This window comes from Nannobrachium achirus (assembly GCF_963921795.1).
Source record: "Nannobrachium achirus genome assembly, chromosome: 12".
Taxonomy (NCBI): Eukaryota; Metazoa; Chordata; class Actinopteri; order Myctophiformes; family Myctophidae; genus Nannobrachium; species Nannobrachium achirus.
In genome coordinates this window covers 17,930,383-17,955,810 of record NC_137832.1, presented here as the reverse complement: position 1 = coordinate 17,955,810, position 25,428 = coordinate 17,930,383, and the positions used below count along the sequence as shown (strand labels likewise).

The 25,428-nt window shown below is 42.2% G+C and overlaps 1 protein-coding gene across 1 annotated transcript in view; it reads left to right on the top strand.

Moving 5' to 3' along the window:
- LOC308296130 (sarcoplasmic/endoplasmic reticulum calcium ATPase 2-like) overlaps positions 1–25,090 on the top strand; it is a 59,600-nt gene extending 34,510 nt beyond the window's left edge. The window contains exons 10-21 of the mRNA XM_080739272.1: positions 5,886–5,974; positions 6,196–6,298; positions 6,422–6,553; positions 6,873–6,992; positions 9,416–9,634; positions 10,196–10,531; positions 12,307–12,527; positions 14,351–14,553; positions 15,988–16,073; positions 16,661–16,794; positions 17,219–17,336; positions 23,323–25,090. Coding sequence (XP_080595398.1) covers positions 5,886–5,974; positions 6,196–6,298; positions 6,422–6,553; positions 6,873–6,992; positions 9,416–9,634; positions 10,196–10,531; positions 12,307–12,527; positions 14,351–14,553; positions 15,988–16,073; positions 16,661–16,794; positions 17,219–17,336; positions 23,323–23,604 — 2,043 coding nt within the window. The 3' untranslated portion in view covers positions 23,605–25,090. The remainder of the gene's footprint in view (positions 1–5,885; positions 5,975–6,195; positions 6,299–6,421; positions 6,554–6,872; positions 6,993–9,415; positions 9,635–10,195; positions 10,532–12,306; positions 12,528–14,350; positions 14,554–15,987; positions 16,074–16,660; positions 16,795–17,218; positions 17,337–23,322) is intronic.
- Positions 25,091–25,428: the final 338 nt, after the last annotated feature.

The window sequence follows — 25,428 nt, the reverse complement described above, 5'->3', positions numbered from 1 at the left end:
AATAGCCGATCTACAAGCTCACAACGCGTCGCAAATGTTCCGCACCAGGACAATGGATTTTTATTATCGCGATAAAATCGTAAATCGCGATTTCTTTGAACACAATAATCGTGATGTGAAATTTTCATATCGTTCCATCCCTAATGTGTATTAGCTCATATAAATACTATTAATTATTAAAACATTGTATATAATTGTAACTCAAACGAGACTCATGTAAAGGCCCATTCCAACTGGGTGCGATGACGATAATTATCTGACGTCATGACGTGATGGCGCGGAAAGTGATCCAAGCGATATCGTTTACGGCTATCGTTGTCTTTATCGTTGTGGTGTGGATGCTGCCATCCACTTCAATTGAGAACGATATTTTTTTGTATCTTTATCTTTATCGTGCCCAGTGGGAATGGGACTTAAGACGTGTTACATGCATTTTGTCATTCAAAGTGACCCTCAGCAGTTCTCAGACTTCCAGTGAAACAACACTGCCTTACACCAACAATGTTTAATGAAGCAGTTTTGTACTGACCATACCATTAGTCATGGTCACATCCATGTCAATCCAAGTTTACTGTTTGTCAGTGCCGGGACAATGCTATATCCAGATGTTCTGTGTATTATAGGGATGGGACGATGAGCGATATTATCGTTCATCGTGATAAAAAACACTCACGATAATCGCATCGTGGAGATTTCATTTATCGTGATATCGTCACCTTTGATTTGCCGAGCTACATATACGGTACCACTTGTAAAACGTACTTATAATATACGTACTTGATACAGTCTTTTTTTTTCACTCTCTACCAAATCTCTTCGCCAAAAAATAGCCGATCTACAAGCTCACAACGCGCCGCGTTGCGACGCGTTGTGAGCTTGTAGATCTGCTTGTAGATTGGGCAAATGTTCCGCCCCAGGATAATGGATGTTGGGGATATTTTGATTATCGCGATAATATCGTAAATCGCGATTTCTTTGGTCACAATAATCGTGATATGAAATTTTCATATCGTCCCATCCCTGGTGTATTATTGGACTTCGCCGGGCAACACTGCATTGAGATTCTTTATATGCTTAACTCTTGAACTGCACAGCTAGTAACTACTTTCTTTCAATTGCTTAAGACTGGACTGGGAAGCTGTTTTGAAGTCTCCTTGTCTTGTTTATTGTATCCACCTGTTTCCGCAAGACTTTACTGTAGCATTATCTGCGGGAAACTTCCGGTTAACAGCAGACATACAAGCTCACGTCGCGTCGCAGACGCAACCGTTGTAAGCTTGTAGATCACACTCGGCTGCGGCGGCCGGAAATGCCGCTCGCCTTCTGCGCAATGCGCGATGGGATGTTGGAAAGTTGTTGATATTGAGTACCTGAGACGAATAACAGTCTAAGTCCGTATTTTAACATTTTGGATAAAGACATTTTATTTTATTTACCAGACTGTAAACCACAAACTAGAAGTTTTTAATTTCTTAAAGTTTTAATGTACCTCATTTTGTTGAGTTAGATTCTTTTTACTTAACATATATATTAGGAATTATAAGACATAATACTTGTGGAAAGTGGAAAAACAGTATATCTCCAGCAGTTTGTGGAACAACAGTCTAAGTCCGTACAAGCAATATTCAGCAATCAAAGGGAGCAGATAACATTAAAACCGACAATTAAACAAAATGAGGGGGGATTGCATTAACAATTTAACAGATTAAAAATTACTAGTTTGTGGTTTACATGCAGTCTGGTAAATCCAAAAATATATATATTAAAAAGAAAATCAAATATGGACTTATACTGTTATTCGTCTCAGGTACTCATAGTGTGTTTCAGATTCAGCCTTTGTCTTGTCAAATGTTTTAAATAAATATAATTTTGGGGGTCCTTCACATGAAAAGATTTGAGAACCACTGACATAGTAGTCTCTCAAGAACAGACTAACTGAGCTCCATTTAAGTGAAAAGGACCTTTTCTTTGACGATGGCTACAAGTTTCAAAAAACCTTAGAAGGATTCAAAAGACGCTTATAGAATCGGGTCAAAATTCTAATTTTCACGATTTTTCAAAAATAGCAGATCTACAAGCTCGCAGCGCGGCACTCGGTGCCGCGCTGTGAGCTTGTATATCTGCTATTTTTCAATAGTTAAAGCATAAAATAATGATACACAATAATCCCGTTCTAAATGGGTTTAACAAGGAGACAGCTTTCTAATTGGTCTTGCACTGTTGTCCAGTCCAGACAGCGCATCCCTAAATGGTCATAGAATAGTTGACGGATGGCAGAGTGATTACCTGTTGGAGTGCGGTGACACACGCGCTGAGTCACCCGTCATTCAGCACGGCCATTAACTGCTCTGTTATCTCGTTGACGAGCACTTGCACCGCCAACGTTGGAACACTGTGTTCCTGTGGTATTACGCTAACGGTACTGTCATTAAGGCTTTGATTTCCACAACGGTTCCCATTGTAGTTACCATGTACAGTATACAGAGCACTTGTGGTACTTTAGGAGGACTGTGGACCAAATTGTATCGCAAACATCTTATGTTAAACAAATCTATATATTATCGTCACTGTCGGGCAGAAACCTCGTATCTCGCAAGTTTCAAATTTGTACGTTTTTTCGCGAAGTAAAGCACTGCTTCATCACTCAAGGCCATCGCACAAAAGTAGTGAAAACAGCCGATCTACAAGCACACAACGCCTCGCGCCGTGAGGCGTTGTGTGCTTGTAGATTGGCTGTTTTCACTAGTTTAAATAATTAAAAAAATCACACCCGTGTGAACTGAGCGGTGGTTTACCCACCTCATAGATCATGTGTACCGATTTTTGTGACATTTGAAGAAAATATGTAGGAAAAGGAGCAAAAAGTGTGTTTTGGAGAAAATTCAAGATGGCGGAAAATCTATCCTGGCGCAAATGGGCGTGGCCTATATGGGGAGATGCGTCTTGACCCAAGGAATCCAGGGAAAAAAGATTTTTAATTTTCCGATCTACGGTTCAAGAGTTACGGGGCAAAACGCAAAGTGGGCCGTTATAGCGCCACCATGAGGCCGAGTGATGTAATTATTTTTGGATTCATTCTTAAAATCATTATGAATCTCCTCTCCGAGGTTTGAAACTGTAGCTCCTATGGTTTACGAGAGAAAAATACTTGAAAGTGATTTCTTGCATTGTCCCATTATAAGTCAATGGGGACAATTAAGCGTTGTTTTTTGCCGATTACGTCGGCATGGTAAGGCGGATCGGAACGAAAGGTAATAGCACACCATTCCCGGCCGAGCCGCACATTTTGATGTATATATTGCGCGAGTGGCGTAAATGGTGCGGCACTAGTTACGCGCCGAAGTTTAGGCTACATACAGACAGACACGGACGGACGGACGGAGACCCACACACACGGCCACGTATAGGAGCGTTGTGACCACCGCTCAAAAAAAATGATGAATACAAAACAAACGGTTTTGGACATACAAGGTTTCCACCCGACAACGACTATATATATATATATATATATATATATATATATATATATGATCTCATTACATACTGTAAGTATGTAATGATGGAAAAAGCTGAGCCAAAAATAAGCCTGATGGAATGTCCATTTTCCCCCCAGTCCAACAGACAGCACAAGCAGTGGTCTTTTGAAGTGTGGCCTCTGGCTGGAAGAGAGCTTGACTGATTGTCATCGCTCCTGTCGTTGCTCTGTCACATGTCCTCGTAGACCAGTTGTTATGACACTGTGTATGTCAGTCCTTCACTGGGGTTGGAGTTTCGGACTAGTTGTTACGAAGGAGAATATGAACAATTCACCATTCAGGGCATTCACCAAATATTCCAATATCAAAGTAACTATTCGACGTTGTTCACTGAAGTCGAATATTCTCTTTTTTTCTTCTTTTTTTTTTCTTTCTTTAGAAAATATATAGTTTATACAGCGTGGCTAGATAGGAAGTCATAAGAATGAGTTTTCTGTGCCCCTGGTGGATGAATTTTTGAGCGGTGGTCACACCGTCTCCATAGCGTGGCCGTGTGTGTATCCGTGTGTGTCTGTCTGTCTGTGTGTCTGTCTGTATGTAGCCTCTGGTGTATGTAGCCTGAGTACCCTGTGTGACCAGAGAGGTGCTGTTGAGTCTAGTCTGCCCTGAGCATCAACTGCAATAGCAGTGGCGGCCTGAGTGACATGCATGGATGGATGGATGGATCGCTCTCTCTCTCTCGCACGCAAGCAAGCACCCCCCCCCCCCCCTCCCCCCCCCCCATATTTCTTTTATTATTTTTTATTATTTTTACACATATATATATTTTTTTTTTATTATTATTATTATTATTACCCATATATTTGTTTTGCTGTTGCGCAGCCTCCACGACCACCGCTCAGTTCACACGGGTCTGATTTTTTAATGCTCTATACCAGGGGTTGTCAAACCTTTTTAGGCCGTGACCCCCAAACTAAACTTTGAACGGGGGACCCCCACCCTGACAAGCACTTGGAATTGTAGGTATTACATTTAATGTGACTCAGTTCCACAGATACATATTGTGAAAATAGCAGATCTACATGCTCACAACACAACGCCGCGAAACGCGTGGTGAGCATGTAGATCGGCTATTTTCACAATGTCCGCCTCTTGCTTACTTAATATTTGACAGTTTGGCCAGTCCTGTCGAATATTCGACCATTCGAATAATTTGAGGTCTAATAATTCGAATACTAAAAATCAGTATTCGTGAATGCCCTAACGTACGCACACCACACACGCGCGCGCAGACACTGCAGGCTGCTCCAGGTCTTTAACAGCTCCCACTGCTGGGGTCCGTGGGGAATGTATGTGGTGTCTGGTGCCATCTGCTGTGTCAGTGCAGAAACAAAGCTGCCGACTACAGTGAACCTGATACATGCAGACGCTGCCTGATGATTGAGGTGTTGAAGCGTAGACAGTTTTCTTTTTGTAAACTGGTGATCTTCTCTGTTTGCTAGCTCAAGGATTCTCAAACGTTTTCATGTCAAGGACCCCCAAATTAATATGTATTTAGCCGCAGACCCCTTTTTGATAAAAGTTTTTGCCACGGACCCCCGTACAAGACTTTTAGCTGTTAAAGGGGAAGACCACCCATTTTCAATATTGAACTATGTCATTAATATACCTTAGAGGAGTTGTGTGGAAATAAAAAAAAGTTCCCCCTCTTTTGTGTTGCCTAGAACTGGAGGATTGATTTTGGGGTTTGTATTGTAAAGTACAATGTGTGATGTCATCAGGTTGTACTCCTCTAAGGTATATTAATGACATATTTCAATATTGAAAATGGGTGGTCTTCCCCTTTAAAATGTTTCGAAAATGTTCCAAATATGGCACATTCATTCCAAATAAAAAAAGTATAGCAGATCCACAAGCTCACAACGCGTCGAGTCGTGTGTAGATCGGCTACTTTCAAATCGCTGATGTATATCTAGGGTTAAGGTGGTTAAACGGATGTTGATGTTATATTAACCCATTCAGAACGGGGTACAATTATTATTTTATGCTTTAACTATTGAAAAATAGCAGATATACAAGCTCACAGCGCAGCACCGAGTGCCGCGCTGCGAGCTTGTAGATCTGCTATTTTTTTTTAAACCTGACAATTTGAATTTTGACCCGATTCTATAAGTGTCTTTTGAATCCTTCTAAGGTTTTTTGAAAAACCCTATGTTTCTATGTCTGCCATCTGGCCAGCCATCGTCAAAGAAAAGCTTCTTTTCACTTAACTCATTTTGCTGGGTTCCCCCCTGGAACCCCCCCTCAAGGTCCTGGCCTTGGGTTTCCCCCGACCCTACTCTGAGAACCTCTGATGTAGCTCGACGTGATGTTTATTTTCCTTTCTCCTTTTCCTTCTCCCCCCTTCAGATGTTCATCCTCAACCAGACTGAAGGAGATGGCTGTTCTCTGTCTGAGTTTACCATCACTGGCTCCACCTACGCCCCGGAGGGAGAAGTGTGAGTGACAGTAAACTCCTCTGTGTTCATCTCATTCTGAAGATTCTGAGAACAGAATTATTATTTTGAAAACATTATTGTTAGAAAATGGATCCTTTTGGATCCATTTTACACTCCAAGAGTTAAATGAGTTAGTATTGTACTGTGTAGCTTTTATACCCATGTTAGAATCAGTGATGGAAAAAGTACTCACATTCTTTACTTACTTTACTTGCCCTCAGATACCATGATGGCAAACCAGTGAAGTCCTCCCAGTACGACGGTCTGGTTGAGATGGCCACTATCTGTGCCCTCTGCAACGACTCCTCATTGGACTTCAATGAGGTCTGTCCTCCTTCATGATAGATGATGTGCAAATACAATCTCACTGTCAAATGAACAGTTAACTATGCATTATTGGTGAATTGGCGCAAACTAATATCGTCCATGTTATCTCCTTGCACGCAGGCCAAGGGTGTGTATGAGAAGGTTGGCGAGGCCACTGAGACGGCTCTGACCTGCCTGGTGGAGAAGATGAACTCCTTCGACACAGACACGCAGAACCTCTCCAAGATCGACAGGGCCAACGCCTGCAACTCTGTGAGTGACAGCTACCTACCGTACCGTCTCACCTCTGAGCCCTGTGGACCTTCCTCAGCAGGTTCAGAGGGTGTTTTAGATTACGTGTGATCCGAGAGTCCCCACACAGTAAAATCCAGAGCGTTGATTTAACTCTCGAGAGCATACAAAAGGGCCTTTATTTGGACAATGAAATAACAAGTTATGGGGCGGAGCCACAAGTAATACTACTACTAAAGCTTGCTTATCGTCATCACATTGTAAAGGAAGTAGGAAGGCCTCTTAGATGCATGCGTGATGTCATGAATTACTACTAAACCATCCATGTGGGTTTAACCAGGTCATCAAGCAGCTGATGAAGAAGGAGTTCACCCTGGAGTTTTCCAGAGACCGGAAGTCCATGTCTGTCTACTGCACCCCCAACAAGTCACGCTCCTCCATGGGGAAGATGTTTGTCAAGGTCTGTCTATTGCACCCCAGCAAGTCACGCTACTCTATGGGTCAGATGTTTGTCAAGAGAGATCAGCCTTTTTTGACTACATCGGTATTTGCAATTATTATCGATCCCTTTCAACCAGGCGTCCCTATTTGGGGCATGCGGTCATTATAGGTGGACATTTTTGGTAGCTTTACAAACATTTCAGAAATCTCACAACGTGTTGCGTTGCGGTGCATTGTGAGCTTTTAGTAAATGATCATTCCAGAATATCCAACAAGGCAACAACGTAGGAGAGGTCAGCCATCGAGGAAAGTGGTGTGAGGTGAGGAGAGTGTGGAATAGTTGACACACCACTCAACAGCCAAGGAACAACTGGGGGGAGGGAGTTGCACATTTTAATATCAGCTTTTTTAATCAGCTGCTGAAGGTGGAAAATTCATAAAGACTGAGCATCTACAATTCTACATAGCACATTTACTGCCTAAAATGTATAAATCCTTTACCAAAGACGAACGGCCACTGCCTCTGTACTTCTGTTACCTGTCTGTGAGCTCCCCAAGCCGGGCACAACGTTTTTTTTTTTTTTTTTTGGCTCCCGCTTCGCAGAGATGCACCAGACGGATTCATCTCTCGCTGAAGCAGGATCAGCAACCCTGCTGATGTATGATGCTGTTACTGCTGCTCTGCCTTGATTGCCCTCTCGTTCCACACACAAGAATGTTATAAATTATCATGTGTGACAAGAGAGAGAGATGAGGCGAAAGTGTAGATGTACTGCAGAAGCAGGAAATTCAAGTGTGAAAGCCTGTCAGCTCCTGAACCCTGTAAGAATGGTGAAACCGCACTAATAATAATTTAAAATATGTGTTTACCTGTCCTGTAGGCCAGTGGTTCTCAACCTTTTCAGGCTGCGACCCCCAAAATAATCATATTTTAACTGGGGACCCCTCCCACCCTGACGAGCACTAAGAGTTGCGGCATTACATTTTGTATAACACGGTTCTATTGTGAAAATAGCAGATCTACATGCTCACAACGCCTCGCGTTAAGAGGCGTTGTGAGCATGTAGATCGGCTATTTTCAAAATTTCTGCCATATTTGACAATTTGGCCAATGTTTAATTTGTCATTTTAGAGGAATTAAAAGGTCCTTGAATGGTCACTTTAGAAATGTGCAGATACCCTCTATACACTTAAACTTTATGTTGGTTTGTTTACTGTTGAGAGAATAAACAATGTTGCACATTAAGTTAATCATCTGGGGACCCCCCAAAATAATTTGGGGACCCCTCTGGGGGTCCCGACCCACAGGTTGAGAACCACTGCTGTAGGCCACCACACTAATTAAAACTGCCTATCTAATACCCCGGGGAAAAAGGTAGAGTGATGGCAAATAAACAATTTTGCATCAAATGTTGTTTTTTCAACCGTAGAAAGGTATAAACCGCACTCACTTTAAGTTCTTAGGAGTCTTTTTTTATTAAAGATGCAGCAGCAGCAGCTCAACAGGCAGACAGACGCGTTTCGGCTCTAGGCCATCATCAGCGTTACTGAAGGTGGCCTAGAGCCCAAACGTGTCTGTCTGCCTGCTGCTGCATCTTTAATAAAAAAGACTCCTAAGAACTTGAAGTGAGTGCGGTTTATACCTTTCTACGTCTACTTACCTGATCCTGCACCCAAGGAACCTTGAAGCAGTCCAGAAGAGACCAAAAAGTAAATATGAGTAGAGCAAACCTTCCTGTGAATTGAGTTTTCTCAACCGTGGCACAGGAAAAACTACAGCTTTATCTCCAAGAATAGCAGCAAATCACCTATGCACAAAGCAGCTGTATATCTGTTAACAGTTCTACTGCCAGATTTATTATTTATTTATTGGGGCTGGTGCCAGCAAAAAGCAGCTTACCTTTGTGATGTTATAGAAAATTATCTATTGATTATTTTCAAACTAATTCTTTATACAATGGGCGCACATATGTGTACTTTAGCCAAACTGGCGGCAGAGGGCAGCCTTATGCAAAGAATTAATGTGAACTGGGCCGCTTTGCTTGCCATCCATTCAGAGCATAGAAATGCATTTTCTAGATCAGATCCACAGAAAACAGCCAGGAAGTGATTTGGGACTCCATTATTGCTAACGTGTGGTGGATTTTTGAGAGCAGCGTTACAGGAGTTGTTTTTACTGTACACGGCGGCGCGACCCCTCATCAGCTTACAGTCATCAGACAAGGTAAAAAGAACGAGCCATATTGGCAGCGCGCTTGGTTCAAAATTAGGGCGAACGGGAACGTCCGAAGCAGTAAAAGAGTTAATATCTAAGAAAATGGTTTTGGGTTAAATACAAGTTTGTGTGTATTTTATATTTACTCGTTTGCTTGTTCATTGTATAATCTGTAGAATCATTACTGGGGTCTAATTTTACACCTCTCTCTCTCTTCTACCGTACAGGGCGCACCAGAGGGCGTCATCGACAGGTGCACTCACGTCAGAATAGGCAACACCAAAGTGCCACTCACGGCGGGCATCAAGGACAAGATCCTGTCTGTGATCCGGGAGTACGGGACGGGGCGCGACACGCTGCGCTGCCTGGCTCTGGCCACGCGGGACAATCCCCCTCAGATGGAGGACATGGTGCTGACCGACACCACCAAGTTCGCTGGATACGAGGTGAACTTTCATTTCATTATATAACCATTCATTATCTGAAGAAAGAGAACGGGTACACATTATGGTGTATCATTATTTTATGCTTTAACTACTGAAAAATAGCAGATATACAAGCTCACAGCGCGGCACTCGTGCTATTTTTGAAAATTAGAATTTTGACCCGATTCTATAAGTGTCTTTTGAATCCTTCTAAGGTTTTAGAAGGATGTGCACATCGCCCTTGTTCTTTTAACCAAATCCCAAAGTTTAGCAGCCACTTTGACTATTTTGCACGTTAAAAAAAAGTACTTGCAAACTAGATGTTCATACCAGACTGTCTGGCACAAGAAGCTACTCTACCAGTAACAGTCGGGAATATAATTAGCTGGACTATTTTATTCGCCGACGGGCAAAAGAAAAAAGTACTTGCAAACTAGATGTTCATATACCAGACTGTCATGGCATAAGGGGCCACTCAGTACCAGTAACAGCCGGAATATTTTCCATCAAACGTTCGGTGGCTTGTGTGAATTTTGGTCGCACTGTGATTAAAGCATTTCTTACATTCTTCCATCCGTGCAGTCGGACCTGACCTTCGTGGGCTGCGTGGGCATGCTGGATCCCCCGAGGCAGGAGGTGGCCGCCTCCATTAAGCTGTGTCATCAGGCCGGCATCCGCGTCATCATGATCACGGGGGACAACAAGGGCACAGCCGTGGCCATCTGCCGCCGCATCGGCATCCTCAACGAGGACGACGACGCCGACCGTATGGCCTTCACCGGCCGGGAGTTTGACGACCTGTCGCCCAGTGCCCAGCGTGAGGCCGTCATCAACGGCCGCTGCTTCGCCCGCGTCGAGCCCTCCCACAAGTCCAAGATTATCGAGATCCTGCAGCGCTTGGATGAGATCACGGCTATGGTAAATTGTGTTGTGTGTAACTGTGGATGGTTGCATAATGGCAGTTGTCAGGGGCGTCACACCACATTCTGGGCCCTGGGTACAAGGATTCACTGCGGGCCCCCCATGAATGTTAACTATTGGAAATTAGCAGATATATAAAAACCTATGTCATTGTCAAGGACCCCCAAGATGATATGTATTTGGCCACGGACCCCGATCTCAAAATATTTAGTTCCAGGGACCCCCAGAAGCATTGAGTTAGACATGTTCGCTTAAAAAATACATAATATATTCAAAGATTTTCACACATTTTCACAACTTTTCAAAAATAGCAGATCTTCAAGCTCGCAGCGCGGCACTGTGCGCTGTGAGCTTGTATATCTGCTAATTTTCAATAGATAAAGTTATTAGGGCCCCTCCACCTTGTAACTCAAGGTAACTCAGTCCCACTTTCCTACCCCTTGTGACGCCCATGGCAGTGGTTCTCAACCTCTTCAGGCCGCGACCCCCAAAATAATCATATTTGAACTGGGGACCTCCCCACCCTGACGAGCACTAAGAGTTGAGGCATTACATTTGATTTTTGTATAACACGGTTCTATTGTGAAAATAGCAGATCTACATGCTCAAAGCGCCTTTCACAATTTTTGCCTCTAATATTTGACTATTTGGCCAATGTTTAATTAGTCATTTTAGAGGTATTAAAAAGTCCTTAAATCGTCACTTTAGAAATGTGCAGATACCCTCTGTACACTTAGACTTTATGTTGCTTTGTTTACTGTTGAGTAAGAAAACAACATTGCACATTAAGTTAACCATCTGGGGACCCCCCAAAATAAAGTGGGGACCCCCCTGGGGGTCCCGACCCACAGGTTGAGAACCACTGTTATAATGGATAGTTATGTGATCCTGTGTATTGGTAAATGTATGATACTTAAGTTATCTTTGTGGAGTATGTTGAGGTAATTTGCTGTTGACTGCTTTAATCAGTCTTAGGGATTTTTCACACAACATTTGAACATTGCAGTAAAGTGATCAGCTTTGCATTTGCTTTACAACGCTTAAAGCTAAAATGACAAACACGGAAAGGAAATAAACTGTTATCGTCTCTTATTAGGGCATTAACGACTTGTGAATTTTGCAAGTCGACTCGACTCAGTAAAAAGTTGAGTTGAAGTCGACTTTATCATCACATCACACACGACCCCCCAAATTATTTTGGGGGGTCCCCAGATGATTATTAACTTAATGTGAAACATTGTTTTCTCACTCATCTGTAAACAAACCAACATAAAGTTTAAGTGTATAGAGGGTATCTGCACATTTCTAAAGTGCCAATTGAAGAACTTTTTAACACCTCTAAAATGACAAATTAAACATTGTCCAAGGAGAGAAAGAGAAAACCAGGTGTTCTTCGGAGAATACGAATAGTAAAAACAAGTCAATATGGTGCTCTTGGATCGACGGGATCAACTCATCAAAAAGAAAAAGTGATCCAGGCACTCAGAAGTTAAAAAGGGAGGAACAACCTTTATTTCATTATTCTAAAAAGCCGACATGTTTCGACCAGAAACTGGTCATCATCAGGGCATACTGGGAAACATTGGCCAAATTGTCAAATATAGAGGCAGAAATTGTGAAATTGTGAGCATGTAGATCTGCTATTTTTACAATAGAAAGTTTTTATTTTTATTTTTTTTACTTCGACTTTCGACTTTCTCTGGTGGGAGTCGACTTGTGTAATGAAGTCGACTGAGCATTTCGTTAATGCCCTATCTCTTATTTCATCACAGACGGGCGACGGTGTGAACGACGCCCCCGCCCTGAAGAAGGCAGAGATCGGCATCGCCATGGGCTCCGGCACCGCCGTGGCCAAGTCGGCCTCGGAGATGGTCCTCGCCGACGACAACTTCTCGTCCATCGTGGCCGCCGTGGAGGAAGGCCGAGCCATCTACAACAACATGAAGCAGTTCATTAGATACCTCATCTCGTCCAACGTGGGAGAGGTCGTCTGGTGAGTCGACAGAGGCAAACAATTCACCCTTTGTTAGCCTCCTGGTTGGTCCCTGACTGACCAACCAGCAGGCTCTATCTGCCTTGTCCCGCCCTGGTTCCGCCTTTTTTATGTTGAATTAGCTAAAACATAATTTTTGGAGAAATAAAAACATTTAAAAACATGCTGATTCACTATGCTGCCACTGAGCAGCTCCAATTGACTGAAACAAAGTTTGAAATTTGAATTGAGCCCACAGAATAACAATATGAAGCAACTGAATTAACATGGCAGTGGATGGAATGTCCCACTGAATGTCCCACCAAGACACAGCAACCAATAGGTGTGGAGAGGGGCATGACAATGGGCGGGACTTGACAAAGGGTGAATTAGGGATGGGACGATACGCGATATTATCGTTTATCGCGATAAAAAAAAACACTCACGATAATCGTATTGTGGAGATTTAATTTATTGTGATATCGTCCTCCGTCATGCACTGGGATCGATTCACCTTTTATTTGCCGAGCTGCATATCCGGTACCACTTAAATCCTCTATAATTGGTAAAAGGTACTTATAATATACGTACTTGATACAGCCTTTTTTCACTCTATCAAATGTCTTTGCCAAAACAATAGCAGATCTACAAGCTCACAAGCTTGTAGATCGGCTATTTCTTGGCAAATGTTCCGCCCCAGGATAATGGATTTTGATTATCGTGATAATATCGTAAATGGCGATTTATTTTGTCACAATAACCGTGATATGAAATGTTCATATCGTCGCATCCCTAGAAACAATATGAGTTGCCTGTCACACATACTGTATGTCACATACAGTCATCATGGCATAGGCTGTATGTACGAGCAGAAAGGTCTATTTGGAGAGATGTTGATGAGTCTTGTGGTTTCGTTTTAGTTTGGAAATGTAATTAAAAAAAAACACACACACAAAAATACATACATTAATTGATGGGTCTCTTTCAGTTCTTGGCTTTGTGTTTGTAATTCTCTAGACAATATAGCAGATCTGTAAACATCCGCAGACATACAAGCGTAATAACAACTCATGAAACATTTTCTCTGTTAGAATAAATGCACAGAATAGGTATGGCTCTGTCACTAAGAATCTGTCTTATTTTGAATAACACAGACCAGTTTGGATCCATTTCTATCTAAACAAATACATTTGTATCCAAAAGTATTACTATTCCCACTCGCTCCACTCCATTCTAAGCCAATGTAGTTATAGAACAGGGGTTCCCAAACTTTTTTGTCTCAGGGCACCCCATAAATATTTCTTTTAATCCGAGGCACCCCATAATAATTTTCACTCCCAGCACCTTATATTTATAGCATATCGTCGTTTTCGGGTGGAAACCTTGTATGTCCAAAACCGTTCGTTTTGTATACATCATCTATAAAATGTACTAAACTAGTGAAAACAGCAGATCTACAAGCACACAACGCCTCGTGATGCGAGGCGTTGTGTGCTTGTAGATCTGCTGTTTTCACTAGTTTTGTGCGACAGTCTTGTATGATGAAGCAGGGCTTTGCTTTACCAAAAGACGCACACATTTGAAACTTGGAGATACAAGGTTTCTGCCCGGCAGTGACGATATTTTAGTGATTATGTTGCGAGGAAAACGTTGAGATAATAGCCATTTTGGTTAGAACTGACTGAAAATAACTTTTTCAAGTGTCTAAATAAATTCCAAATATTATCAAATTATCTCGCGGCACCCCTGGACTGCTGTCGCGGCACCCCAGGGTGCCCCGTCGTCACCCACTTTGAAAACCCCTGGTTTAGAACAATAACAAACCAGCGTCTCTCTCTTTGTAGTATCTTCCTGACCGCTGCCCTGGGGTTCCCTGAGGCTCTGATCCCAGTTCAGCTGCTGTGGGTCAACCTGGTGACCGATGGCCTCCCTGCCACCGCCCTGGGCTTCAATCCTCCTGACCTGGACATCATGGACAAGCCTCCACGCAACGCCAAGGAGCCTCTCATCTCTGGCTGGCTCTTCTTCAGATACTTGGCTATTGGGGGTGAGTTACAAAGAAAATCAAGAACAATGTATTCCTCCCGTATTTCCCATTCTGTGGACCAATTAGCCTTATTCACGGCCCGCCCACTCAGCATCCCCCGGGTGCTGAAGTCACATTTTGAAGGGGGAAATCCTACTATAGCCTATAGAGTTGACACAGAAATCGCAAATTTAATGCAATTTCCGAATAGTAAAGTATAAAATACGGCTAGCATGATCAAGAACACAAGATAGCAAAAGGCACAAAGCATTATAATTTACTTTACCGTTCGAAATAATGATTTGTTGGCTTTAAGTCCAGCTATTTCTGTTATAGTTTCCCCTTCTAAATTGATGTCAGCACCCGGGGGATGCTGAGAAATTTGCTGAGTGGGCGGGCCGTGAATAAGGCTAATAATAATACAAAAAGCCCCAAATACTTCACATAACAATAACAAGTTATTAACACTTTTTTATGCTTTATATATAATTACCGGTAATTATTTAGATACCTTCAGGGTTCCCACGGTCATGAAATTCCTGGAAATATTTTGAAATTAGAAAAATATTTTTCCAGTACTGGAAAAGTTTTGGAATTTATCAAGGGTCCTGGAATGTCCTGTAAAAAATAGCTATGCATTGTCTTTGGTTATTGATTTTGTTAATACCTCTGAAATGACAAATTAAACATGGGCCAAATTGTCAAATATTAGAGGCAGAAATTGTGAAAATAGCCGATCTACATGCTCCCAACGCCTCGCAACAATAGAACCGTGTTGTACAAAATGTAATGCCTCAACTCTTAGTGCTCGTCAGGGTGCCTGGGTCCCCAGTTAAAACATGATTATTTCTGGGGTCACGGCCTGAAAAGGTTGAGAACCACTGGCATACACTACCTGTCTTTGGGCATTGCACATAGGAGTAAGCGACCTGTTATTGAGCTGAATTATTGTTCTATAGTCCAGGAAATTGGGTTAAATATTCTGGAAATGTTTTGGAAAAGTTTTGGAAATTAATTGGTAAAAATGTGTGGGAACCCTGTACCTTCCAATTTGGGCAATGTTTAGAAATGTGCATATACCCTCAACTGAAACTTTATGTTGGTGTGTTGACTGTAGAATGAGAAAACGGTGTTGCACATTAAGCTAATCATCTGGGGACCCCACCAAAATAATTTGGGCCCACAGTTTTAGAAGCACTGCTATAGACGGGTTTCTTGTTTACAAACATTGAGACTAAATGCACAGGTGACTGTATCATGTAATCAATTCCGTCCAATCCCCAAACCTGTTGTTTTGGGGAGCTGGTTTCATTGGCTAATTTTGTTACCGACCTGCGCACGCATCTAGTTCTTATCAGTGTAACGTAGAACAGAAACAGTTAATAAGACACTGTCTTCTCTTTAAAAATTAACCAAATGTTGTATTTTAATCACCCGTCCCTCTCTGTGCTCAAGGCTATGTGGGTGCTGCCACCGTGGGAGCGGCGGCCTGGTGGTTCACGGTGTCGGAGGACGGCCCAAAGGTCACCTTCTACCAGCTGGTGAGTCTGCCCGCTGACGACAGCTCAACCTTGGCTGCTCTCTTTGCTCTGTTCACCCTCAACTGACTCCCCTGTCAGGAAGTGCCAGGAGCACCTTGTGTGGAGAATTTGAATCAGTCTTTCTTTAAACATTTAGGTTCAGCAAAACTATCCCAGCAAGCACGGTCAGGACCTGGACCAATCCGTGACGTCTCGATTGGGGCCAGAACAACCCTATGGACTTTTTGTTTGACAGGATTATTGTTATTGTTTGTAATGTTAGTTGAAATATGAGCATATAAGGTTATATTCTGGGACATATCTAACTAGTTATGATATGTATCTGGCCTAGAATATCACCTGATTTCAACCAACATAAATCCTGTCAAGCAAAAAAGTCCATATGACGTCCTGGTAAATGACGTCAAGATCATCCCCATATGGGCTGTGATCTGGCCACAATCGAGACGTCACTGATTGGCCAAGGTCCTGACCGTGCTTGCTGGGATTGGTTCAGCTGAAGTTCTGATTCCTTGCACATGTCATAAGAGAGATGTTGTGCCTTTAAACTAATTCAAGCTTTGAACTGTTTCTCCGTCCTTCTTTAGAGCCACTTCCTCCAGTGTTCTGCAGACAACCCAGAGTTTGAGGGCCTGGACTGCACTGTGTTTGAGTCGCCGTACCCCATGACCATGGCCCTGTCTGTGCTCGTCACCATCGAGATGTGCAATGCTCTCAACAGGCAAGTTCCCTACAGCAGGGGTTCCCAAACATTTTTTTGTCTCAGGGCACCCCATAAATATTTTTTTAATCCGAGGCACCCCTACGTTATAATTTTCACTCCCAGCACCTTATATTTATAGCATATCGTCGTTGTCGGGCGGAAACCTTGTATGTCCAAAACCATTCGTTTTTTATTTATCATCTATAAAATGTACTAAACTAGTGAAAACAGTCGATCTACCAGCACACAACGCCTCGCGATGCGAGGCGTTGTGTGCTTGTCGATCGGCTGTTTTAACTAGTTTATTTGTGGTAGCTCAACATTACTTACTGAATACCCGCCGTTGTTGATCATATAATTTGATGGATAACAGAGAAACTGAGCATCAGACTAATTAAAATGCTGCATGTGGTGTCCACGGTCCCTCTCTTGTCACCCACAGTCTGTCAGAGAACCAGTCCCTACTGCGCATGCCACCCTGGGACAACGTCTGGCTGCTGGGAGCCATCTGTCTCTCCATGTCTCTCCACTTCCTCATCCTCTATGTGGAGCCTCTGCCTGTAAGTCACACACATACGCGCAAAAAGGGAAATATTGGTTTTGTTGTTAATAACCCATTCAGAACGGGTACACATTATTGTGTATCATTATTTTGTGCTTTAACTATTGAAAAACAGCAGATATACAAGCTCACAGCGCGGCACCGAGTGCCGCGCTGCGAGCTTGTAGATCTGCTGTTTTTGAAAAATCGTGAAAATTCGAAAAAAGTGTCTTTTGAATCCTTCTTAAGGTTTTTTGAAAAACCTATGTTTCTAATGTCGGCAATCTGGCCAGCCGTCGTCAAAGAAAAGGTCCTTTTCACTTAACTGGAGCTCAGTTAGTCTGTTCTTGAGAGACTACTATGTCAGTGGTTCTCAAACTTTTTCATGTGAAGGACCCCCAAAATGATATTTATTTGGCCACGGACCCCCATCTCAAAATATCCAGTTCCAGGGACCCCCCCAGAAGCAAAATTTGAGTTACAAACGTTCGCTTTGAAAATACATATATTCAAAGATTTGCACACATTTTCACGACTTTTTCAAAAATAGCAGATCTACAAGCTCGCAGTGCCACGCTGTGAGCTTGTAGATCTGCTATTTTTCACTGGTTAAAGCATTCAATAATTCTAGGCCTAAATAAGAATAGCAGCTTTAGTGGTTTCAGCAGGTAATATTCCAACTGAAGACAAAGAGGAAGTCGCCAGCACTCAAGGAATCTCCTTTTCACGTGATTTTATTGACCTCAACTGGACAGGAGCAACGTACGCGTTTCGACCCTGTTGGTCTTCGTCAGCATCAACTAGGGCATTCACCAAATATTAGAATATTCGAATATCAAAGTCACTATTCGACGTTGTTCACCGAAGTCGAATATTCGCTTATTTTTGTTGTTTTCTCTTTAAAAAAATATTTAGTTTATAAAGCTTGGCTAGATAGGAAGTCATAAGAATGAGTTGTCAATGCCCCTGGTGGATGCATTTGTTAATGCTCAGCTCTATACCAGGGGTTCTCAAACCTTTGTAGGCCGTGACCCCCAAAATAAACATATATGAACTGGGGACCCCCACCCTGACAAGCACTTGGAATTGTAGGTATTACATTTAATGTGACTCGGTTCTGCAGATAAATATTGTGAAAATAGCAGATCTACATGCTCACAACGCCTCGCAACGCAGATCTACATGTTGTGAGCATGTAGATCGGCTATTTTCACAATGTTCGCCTCTTGCTTATTTAATATTTGACAGTTTGGCCAGTACTGTCGATTATTCGACTATTCGAATACTTTGAGGTTGAATAATTCGAATACTAAAAAATCACTATTTGTGAATGCCCTAGCGTCAACTGACGAAAATAAAATCATGTGAAAAGGAGATTCCTTGAGTGTTGGCGACTTCCTCTTTCTCTTGCTATTTTAAGCTGTGCACCAAAAAGACTTTATCTAACTTGGAGTTTTGATGGCTTTCTGCTTTGTTGCAGATATCTTTCTCTAATAATATTCAACTGAAAAGAAAAGTCTTGACCAGGCTCGTTGTTGCTCTCTAGCGGCCAAATGGCTTATTTCACTCAAAACACAGAAATGTGTTCAAATTGATGGGTGTTGCCTGTAAATGCAAGTGTTGTTGAGACTTGTTTCCTGCTGTGACAATCCATGTCGCAATACTCAGACAGTCACACTGTGGCACTTACTGTAAATGTCCACCAAATGATCCAAGTTATGTTGCTTAAGCCTCGGATTGTAAGTTATGGTACTTTGACAATATTGATAATACACATATGTAAATACATACTTTGTAACACCATTATCAAAAGGAGAAAACACAAAAAAAATATATAATAATAACATTCATGGGGTAAAGTCAATGCTTGATATATTTTTAAAAAAAGCCACCAAACATAGCTTGGCTAGGCACCCCAACAAACATAATTGGCCATGTTCACAGGTGGGAAGCCAGCCAGGGCCAGCAAGTCCTACAGGCTGGTCAGGGCGTATATTCAATAGTGATAGAGGGAGGGATAGCGTGTTCTCCAAACATGCTTTTTTTTAACGCCCTCCCAGTGAAACCTCTCACTGTCAGGTTACGGTAGAAAGAAATACAGGGTTCCCACGGTCATGAAATACCTGGAAATATTTTGAAATTAGAAAAATATTTTTCCAGTACTGGAAAAGGTTTGGAATTGATCAAGGGTCCTGGAAGGTCCTGGATAAAATAGCTATGCATTGTCTTTGGTTTTTGATTTTGTTAATAATCTGAAATGACAAATTAAACATTGGCCAAATTGTCAAATATTAGAGGCAGAAATTGTGAAAATAGCAGATCTACATGCTCACAATTGCGAGGCGTTGTGAGCATGTAGATCTGCTATTTTCACAATAAAACCGTGTTATACAAAATTCCTCAACTCTTAGTACTCGTCAGGGTGCCGGGTCCCCAGTTCAAACATGATTTATTTCGGGGTCACGGCCTGAAAAGGTTGAGAACCACTGGCATACACTACCTGTCTTTAGGCATTGCATATAGGAGTAAGCGACTCGTTATTGAGCTGAATTATTGTTGCGACCGTCAGGGAGCAGTTTACTACCAGTAAGACTCCCTAATCGGGAGATAAGCGACCGTTGGTCGCTTATCTCCACAAACAATATGTCAAAATCGTCTAGGAAGGATGGTGTGAGTCATGCTGGCAGTATGACATCACACCGTACACAAATGACCCTTATATAAGACCGGCATTATCTACCGACAGATTAGTAACAAGATGTCAAAATCGTTGAAGGTTGAATCTCCAGATATGGAGATAACCAACACATCCCTCCATATATGGAGATAACCGACGAATCTCACTAAGTCTGACCTCACAAGTCCCATATTTGGACACAAACAACATATAACTCCATATATAGAGACATATATGATACTACTCATTGCGACTTTTATGCCCAATTGCCCATATATGGAGATATCATCAGCCATGCCCTTTTATGCCCATATATGGAGAGATATCATCTGTCTGTCACTTCTATGTCACAGCGCAGGAGTTCTGTGTCAGCCATTCCCACATATTTCAAATTAGTGACATACTACAAGGGGACAAATACTCATATTTGTTGATTATTTTGGTTTCTATGGTTACCAGATAAAGATATTTCACTTTGCACAATTTGTTGATTTTTAGTTGCTATGGTTACTTGATAAAGGCCTTTCACTCGTTTGTTGATATTTTGCCACACATGATCTCCAAATTTGGGCATGGTGCACAGTCACAGTGACATCATAGCTAGTGACATCACCAGCAGCGAAGCTAGCAGTGTGATTGCGGAGATATGAGCAGGGCAAAGGTGTGACGTGTGACGTGTGACCGACCGACCGACCGACCGACGGACGGACGGACGGACGGCCGGTGGAGGTTTTCATAGTAAACTGCTCCCTGACGGTCGCAATGAAAACCTCCACCGGCCGTCCGTCCGTCCGTCCGTCCGTCCGTCCGTCACACGTCACACGTGACCATCAACAAACGTCACACCTTTGTTGATGTTTAAATCGAAGAGTCTTGGTCAAATACTTCTGTTGGTTTCTGCACTGATCATTTATACAATTCAGCTGTGTTTGCTCGTGTCATCATGATGAGGTCATAAATCAGCCATGCCCAAATATAGATTTTACGGGTTTACATGCTTACTCAGTTATTCGTTATGTGAAAGTCCTATGACGTCTATGATATCTGACATCATCATACATACATTCCCTTTTATGCCCATAAATGGAGATCCCCTCTGTAGAACCAGCCACTGACATCACTGTAATGTCAGGGGAACCAAATCCCTTTTATGCCCATATATGGAGATCCCTGTGATGCCAGGGGAACCAAATCCCTTTTATGCCCATATATGGAGATATGGAGATCCCCGTGTTGCCAGGGTAACCAAATCCATTTTATGCCCATATATGGAGATCCCTGTGATGCCAGGGGAACCAAATCCCTTTTACGCCCATATATGGAGATCCCTTATGTCATCAATATTAAGCCCATATCTGTGAATATCTTTGGGTACCAGATGTCTCCATATATGGTTAAATGGTCCGATATACATCACTGGCCAGAAGACCAAGAAATGGTGCAACCTCGCCCTTTGCTTTTCTCCCTTAGGCATCTTACTGGTAGGTAGTTTAATGAGGAATGCAGTATGGTGGTAGGTAGGTAGTTATGGCCTTTGATGTAAGATTTTCACTTTTAGGTACCCTAAAAGGTACCCCTCATGCCCATATATGGAGATCCCCAGGCTTTACTAATTAACATAAGTTTTATGCCCATATATGGAGATCATTGTCCCAATGTCATCAGATATATGGGCATAAATGGACACAGGCAAACTAGATGGGCTGTATGGATATCCAGATGTGTGATGTAAGTGTTTTATTCCAAATGTGGCACCCCACAGACATATTTCCAGAAACAAAATCCCTTTCATGCCCATATATGGAGATTTCTGATGTCATCAATCCCAGGCCCTGTAAAAAACATGGTTGCTATGGTAAACAGTTGGTTGCTAGGGTAAACAGTTGGTTGCTAGGGTAAGAAAACATGGTTGCTATGGTAAACAATTGGTTGCTAGGGTAAACAGTTGGTTGCTAGGGTAAAAAAAACATGGTTGCTGTGGTAAAAAGTTGGTTGCTAGGGTAAACAGTTGGTTGCTAAGGTAAAAAACATGGTTGCTATGGTAAACAGTTGGTTAGTAGGGTAAACCTTCAATGATTTTGACATCTTGTTACTAATCTGTCGGTAGATAATGCCGGTCTTATATAAGGGTCATTTGTGTACGGTGTGATGTCATACTGATGTCAGCAGTGTGACAGGAGATAAGCGACCAACGGTCGCTTATCTCCCGATTAGGGAGTCTTACTGGTTATATAGTCCTGGAAATCGGGTTAAATATTCTGGAAAAGCTTTGGAAATTAATTGGTAAAGATGTGTGGGAACCCTGGAAATAGCAAGGCCAGTGGCAAGCCCATGTGCTTCAGAGACAGTTGATGTGGTTGTCTGTCTACACACCCTTCCCAGATCAACTGTAGTGGTTGAAAGTCTATGATTGAAAGGGACTATAACATGGAGGGTATTGTCATAACTGGTTTCCGGAAGGTGGCATACGTATTTCCTGTTCATTTTTCCATAGCTTCATTTGATTGGCTCAGCAGCAGATTTGAACGCACATGAAGATGTGTGTTGATGTGTGTAGGGTTAGGGTGCCACCTTCTGGAAGACTGTGTGACTACAGTTGTGCACCAAGTGCCAATTGGAAAGAAAAAAGACAAAAGGAGAAGAAAAAAGAGAGAGGGGGAAAAAGGGGGGAAGGGGAACAAATTTGATCAAATATCAAATAAATTACAACAAGGGTCTTCAACAGGGAGTCCGGGACCCCTAGGGGGTCCTCAGAGTTACTACAGGGGGTCCTCCAAATCTTTGTGTGATAGAAACCTTTTTTTATCCTTTTTTATATTAACCACTTGAACCCTAGTGTCCATATTCTGAGAACTTTAGCCAAAAATAGCCGATCGACACGCTTACAACGCCTCACGCTGCGAGGCGTTGTGAGCTTGTAGATCAGCAATTTTCGGCAAAGACGTTCGGTGTAGAGGGGGAAAAGAGCAGACTAAATACAGAATGAAATGTCAAGTTATGTAATGTTATGTTCAAGTGGTTAAATATCTGATAACACACATTGACATGAATCCAAAATAAAATGACTGATTGTGCTGTGCTGTCAAACAATGAAACTATATGGAATCTATGAAAAGGTTGTGGGGGTCCCTGCTTCATCTCTCTCTCAACTAAGGGGTCCTTGGCCTGAAAACGTCGAAGACCCCTGAATTACAATATAAATAAAATGCATTCTCTGATTATATTCATCATCAATGTTAGCAACCAGCATGTGCTAGCCTCGTTTTCTGTCCTGTACATCCTATTAAATTGCATATTGTCGTTTTGGCGCCCCCCTCCCTCCCTCCAGGTCATCTTCCAGATCACGCCCCTGGACACCATCCAGTGGGTGATGGTGCTGAAGATCTCCCTGCCCGTCATCCTGCTGGACGAGGTGCTCAAGTTCGCCGCCCGCAACTACCTGGAAGCCGGTAAAAGCCTGGACAGGCCAGCGGCGGCCGGCAAGGGCCACGGCTGCTCCCTGTCTGCATGCACGGAGGGCATCTCCTGGTCCTTCGTGGCCGTCACACTGCCCCTGCTGGTGTGGATCTACAGCACGGACACTAACGCCACTGCCCTGTTCTGGTCCTGACTGAACTGACTGACCTCCCAGTACTACTATTATTATATTACTACTACTACTACTACTACCAACCACCACCACCCTCCTCCCTGTGCACCCGGTATGGAGTGGATATTAACACGTTACACCCGAAACACGCGCCAACATGTCTAAACCCAGTTCCATTAACTCCAAGACACAAGCAATGTACCGCCAGCCTATTGTGGGAATCTTCACACACCTCCTCCTCGCACCCGTGTCAACAAAACAGGCAGACGTGATCGACGTGGTTATTTTATATCGAGGACATTTTCACCATTCCATTCCATTTGTTTCTTTTTTTTTTATTCTTGTTTTTATTTTTGTGTACATAGGGCATATTATAATGGCTTTTGTGGTCTGTCGTATGTCTTAGTTTCATATTTGAGCTTTCTCTGTTTTGAATCCACCCCATTTTGAACGGGCGTAGAGGCCAACGTACGTAGGAACCATCTATTGATCTGTACAGAGAAACTATTTTATGAAGACATTAACATTTTTGTAATTTTTGGGAAGGGGCGTGGGGACAAGAATTTTGACCGTGCAGCTGTGGGGGGCACGTGAATTTTGTTAGTGCAGACCATATCAATAATAATAATAATAATAATAGCCTATAGTATAAATTTAATCTCAGATTAAAATCCAGAGAGACGTGGATATATTTTTGCCCTATCATGAGCACCACTCTCTGCACCTCTTTTTTCTAGAACTCCATTTATCTCAGTCTTTATTCATTACTTTCTGCATTTAAAGCCTAATCCATTTATTTAAATCAATTATTTTCGGAGATCGACACTGTTGTACGACAAAGTATAAAATTAGGCTTTTGGCAGAGCACGGCTACCTCTGTTGATATGACCATATCTACCCATTTTGTCTCGGCAAACCTACCATAAATCCTGTCATGTTGAGTGTTGTGAGGTAGCAAACCTATCATAAAAGACTGTCATATTGAGTGTTGAGGTATGCACAGATTTGCTTTTACAGTAGACACACGGCCTCTAAAACCCTCATATGCCTTCAAATTGTTATTTAAAAAAAAAGAGAATTTTATGTTAAATGTTTGTCATGTTTCTTGTTCTTTGAGGGATGAGTGGGCAAAGATGTACATGTTACATTCGTTTAATTCAAATCAACTTTTTCTTGTTTGTGTTAACATAGACAAGTCCTTTGTTAAAACTTGTTTACTTGAACAGAACACATTCTGTCTCATTTCCTCACAGGTTCACTTTTTCTAGGATATTAGTCTCAATTTATCTTTATCTTAAGTCTTAATTAGAAAGTATCTTTATAATTTATATATAATGTGCACATACTGTACTTGAATATGTTTAAAGAAAAAACAAAGCACCAAGAAGCTGATAATCTTATCAGCTGAGCACACAATGGACAGTGACGTGACTCGGGACTCCCCGTTCGGTATGTACCACCTGACGGGATAGTTTCCGTGCCACAAAATGCTGACCGTACTACTCTGAAAGGCTAAAAAGATTGGTTGGTGGAAGAGTCTTGTATATCTGTATATAGCACACAAAGTAGTATCTCGTCGTTGTCGGGTGGAAACCTTGTATGTCCAAAACCGTTTGTTTTGTATTTTTCACTTTTAAAATGATTGAAAATAGTGAAAACAGACGATCTACATGCACACTGTGTGCTTGTAGATCAGCTGTTTTCACTACTTTTGTGCGACGGCCTTGTATGATGAAGCAGGGCTTTACTTTGCGAAAAAAAAAAAAAATACAAATTTGAAACTTGGAGATACGAGGTTTCTGCCCGACAGTGACGATCTGTATGTATAGATTTCTTTTGGTTTGT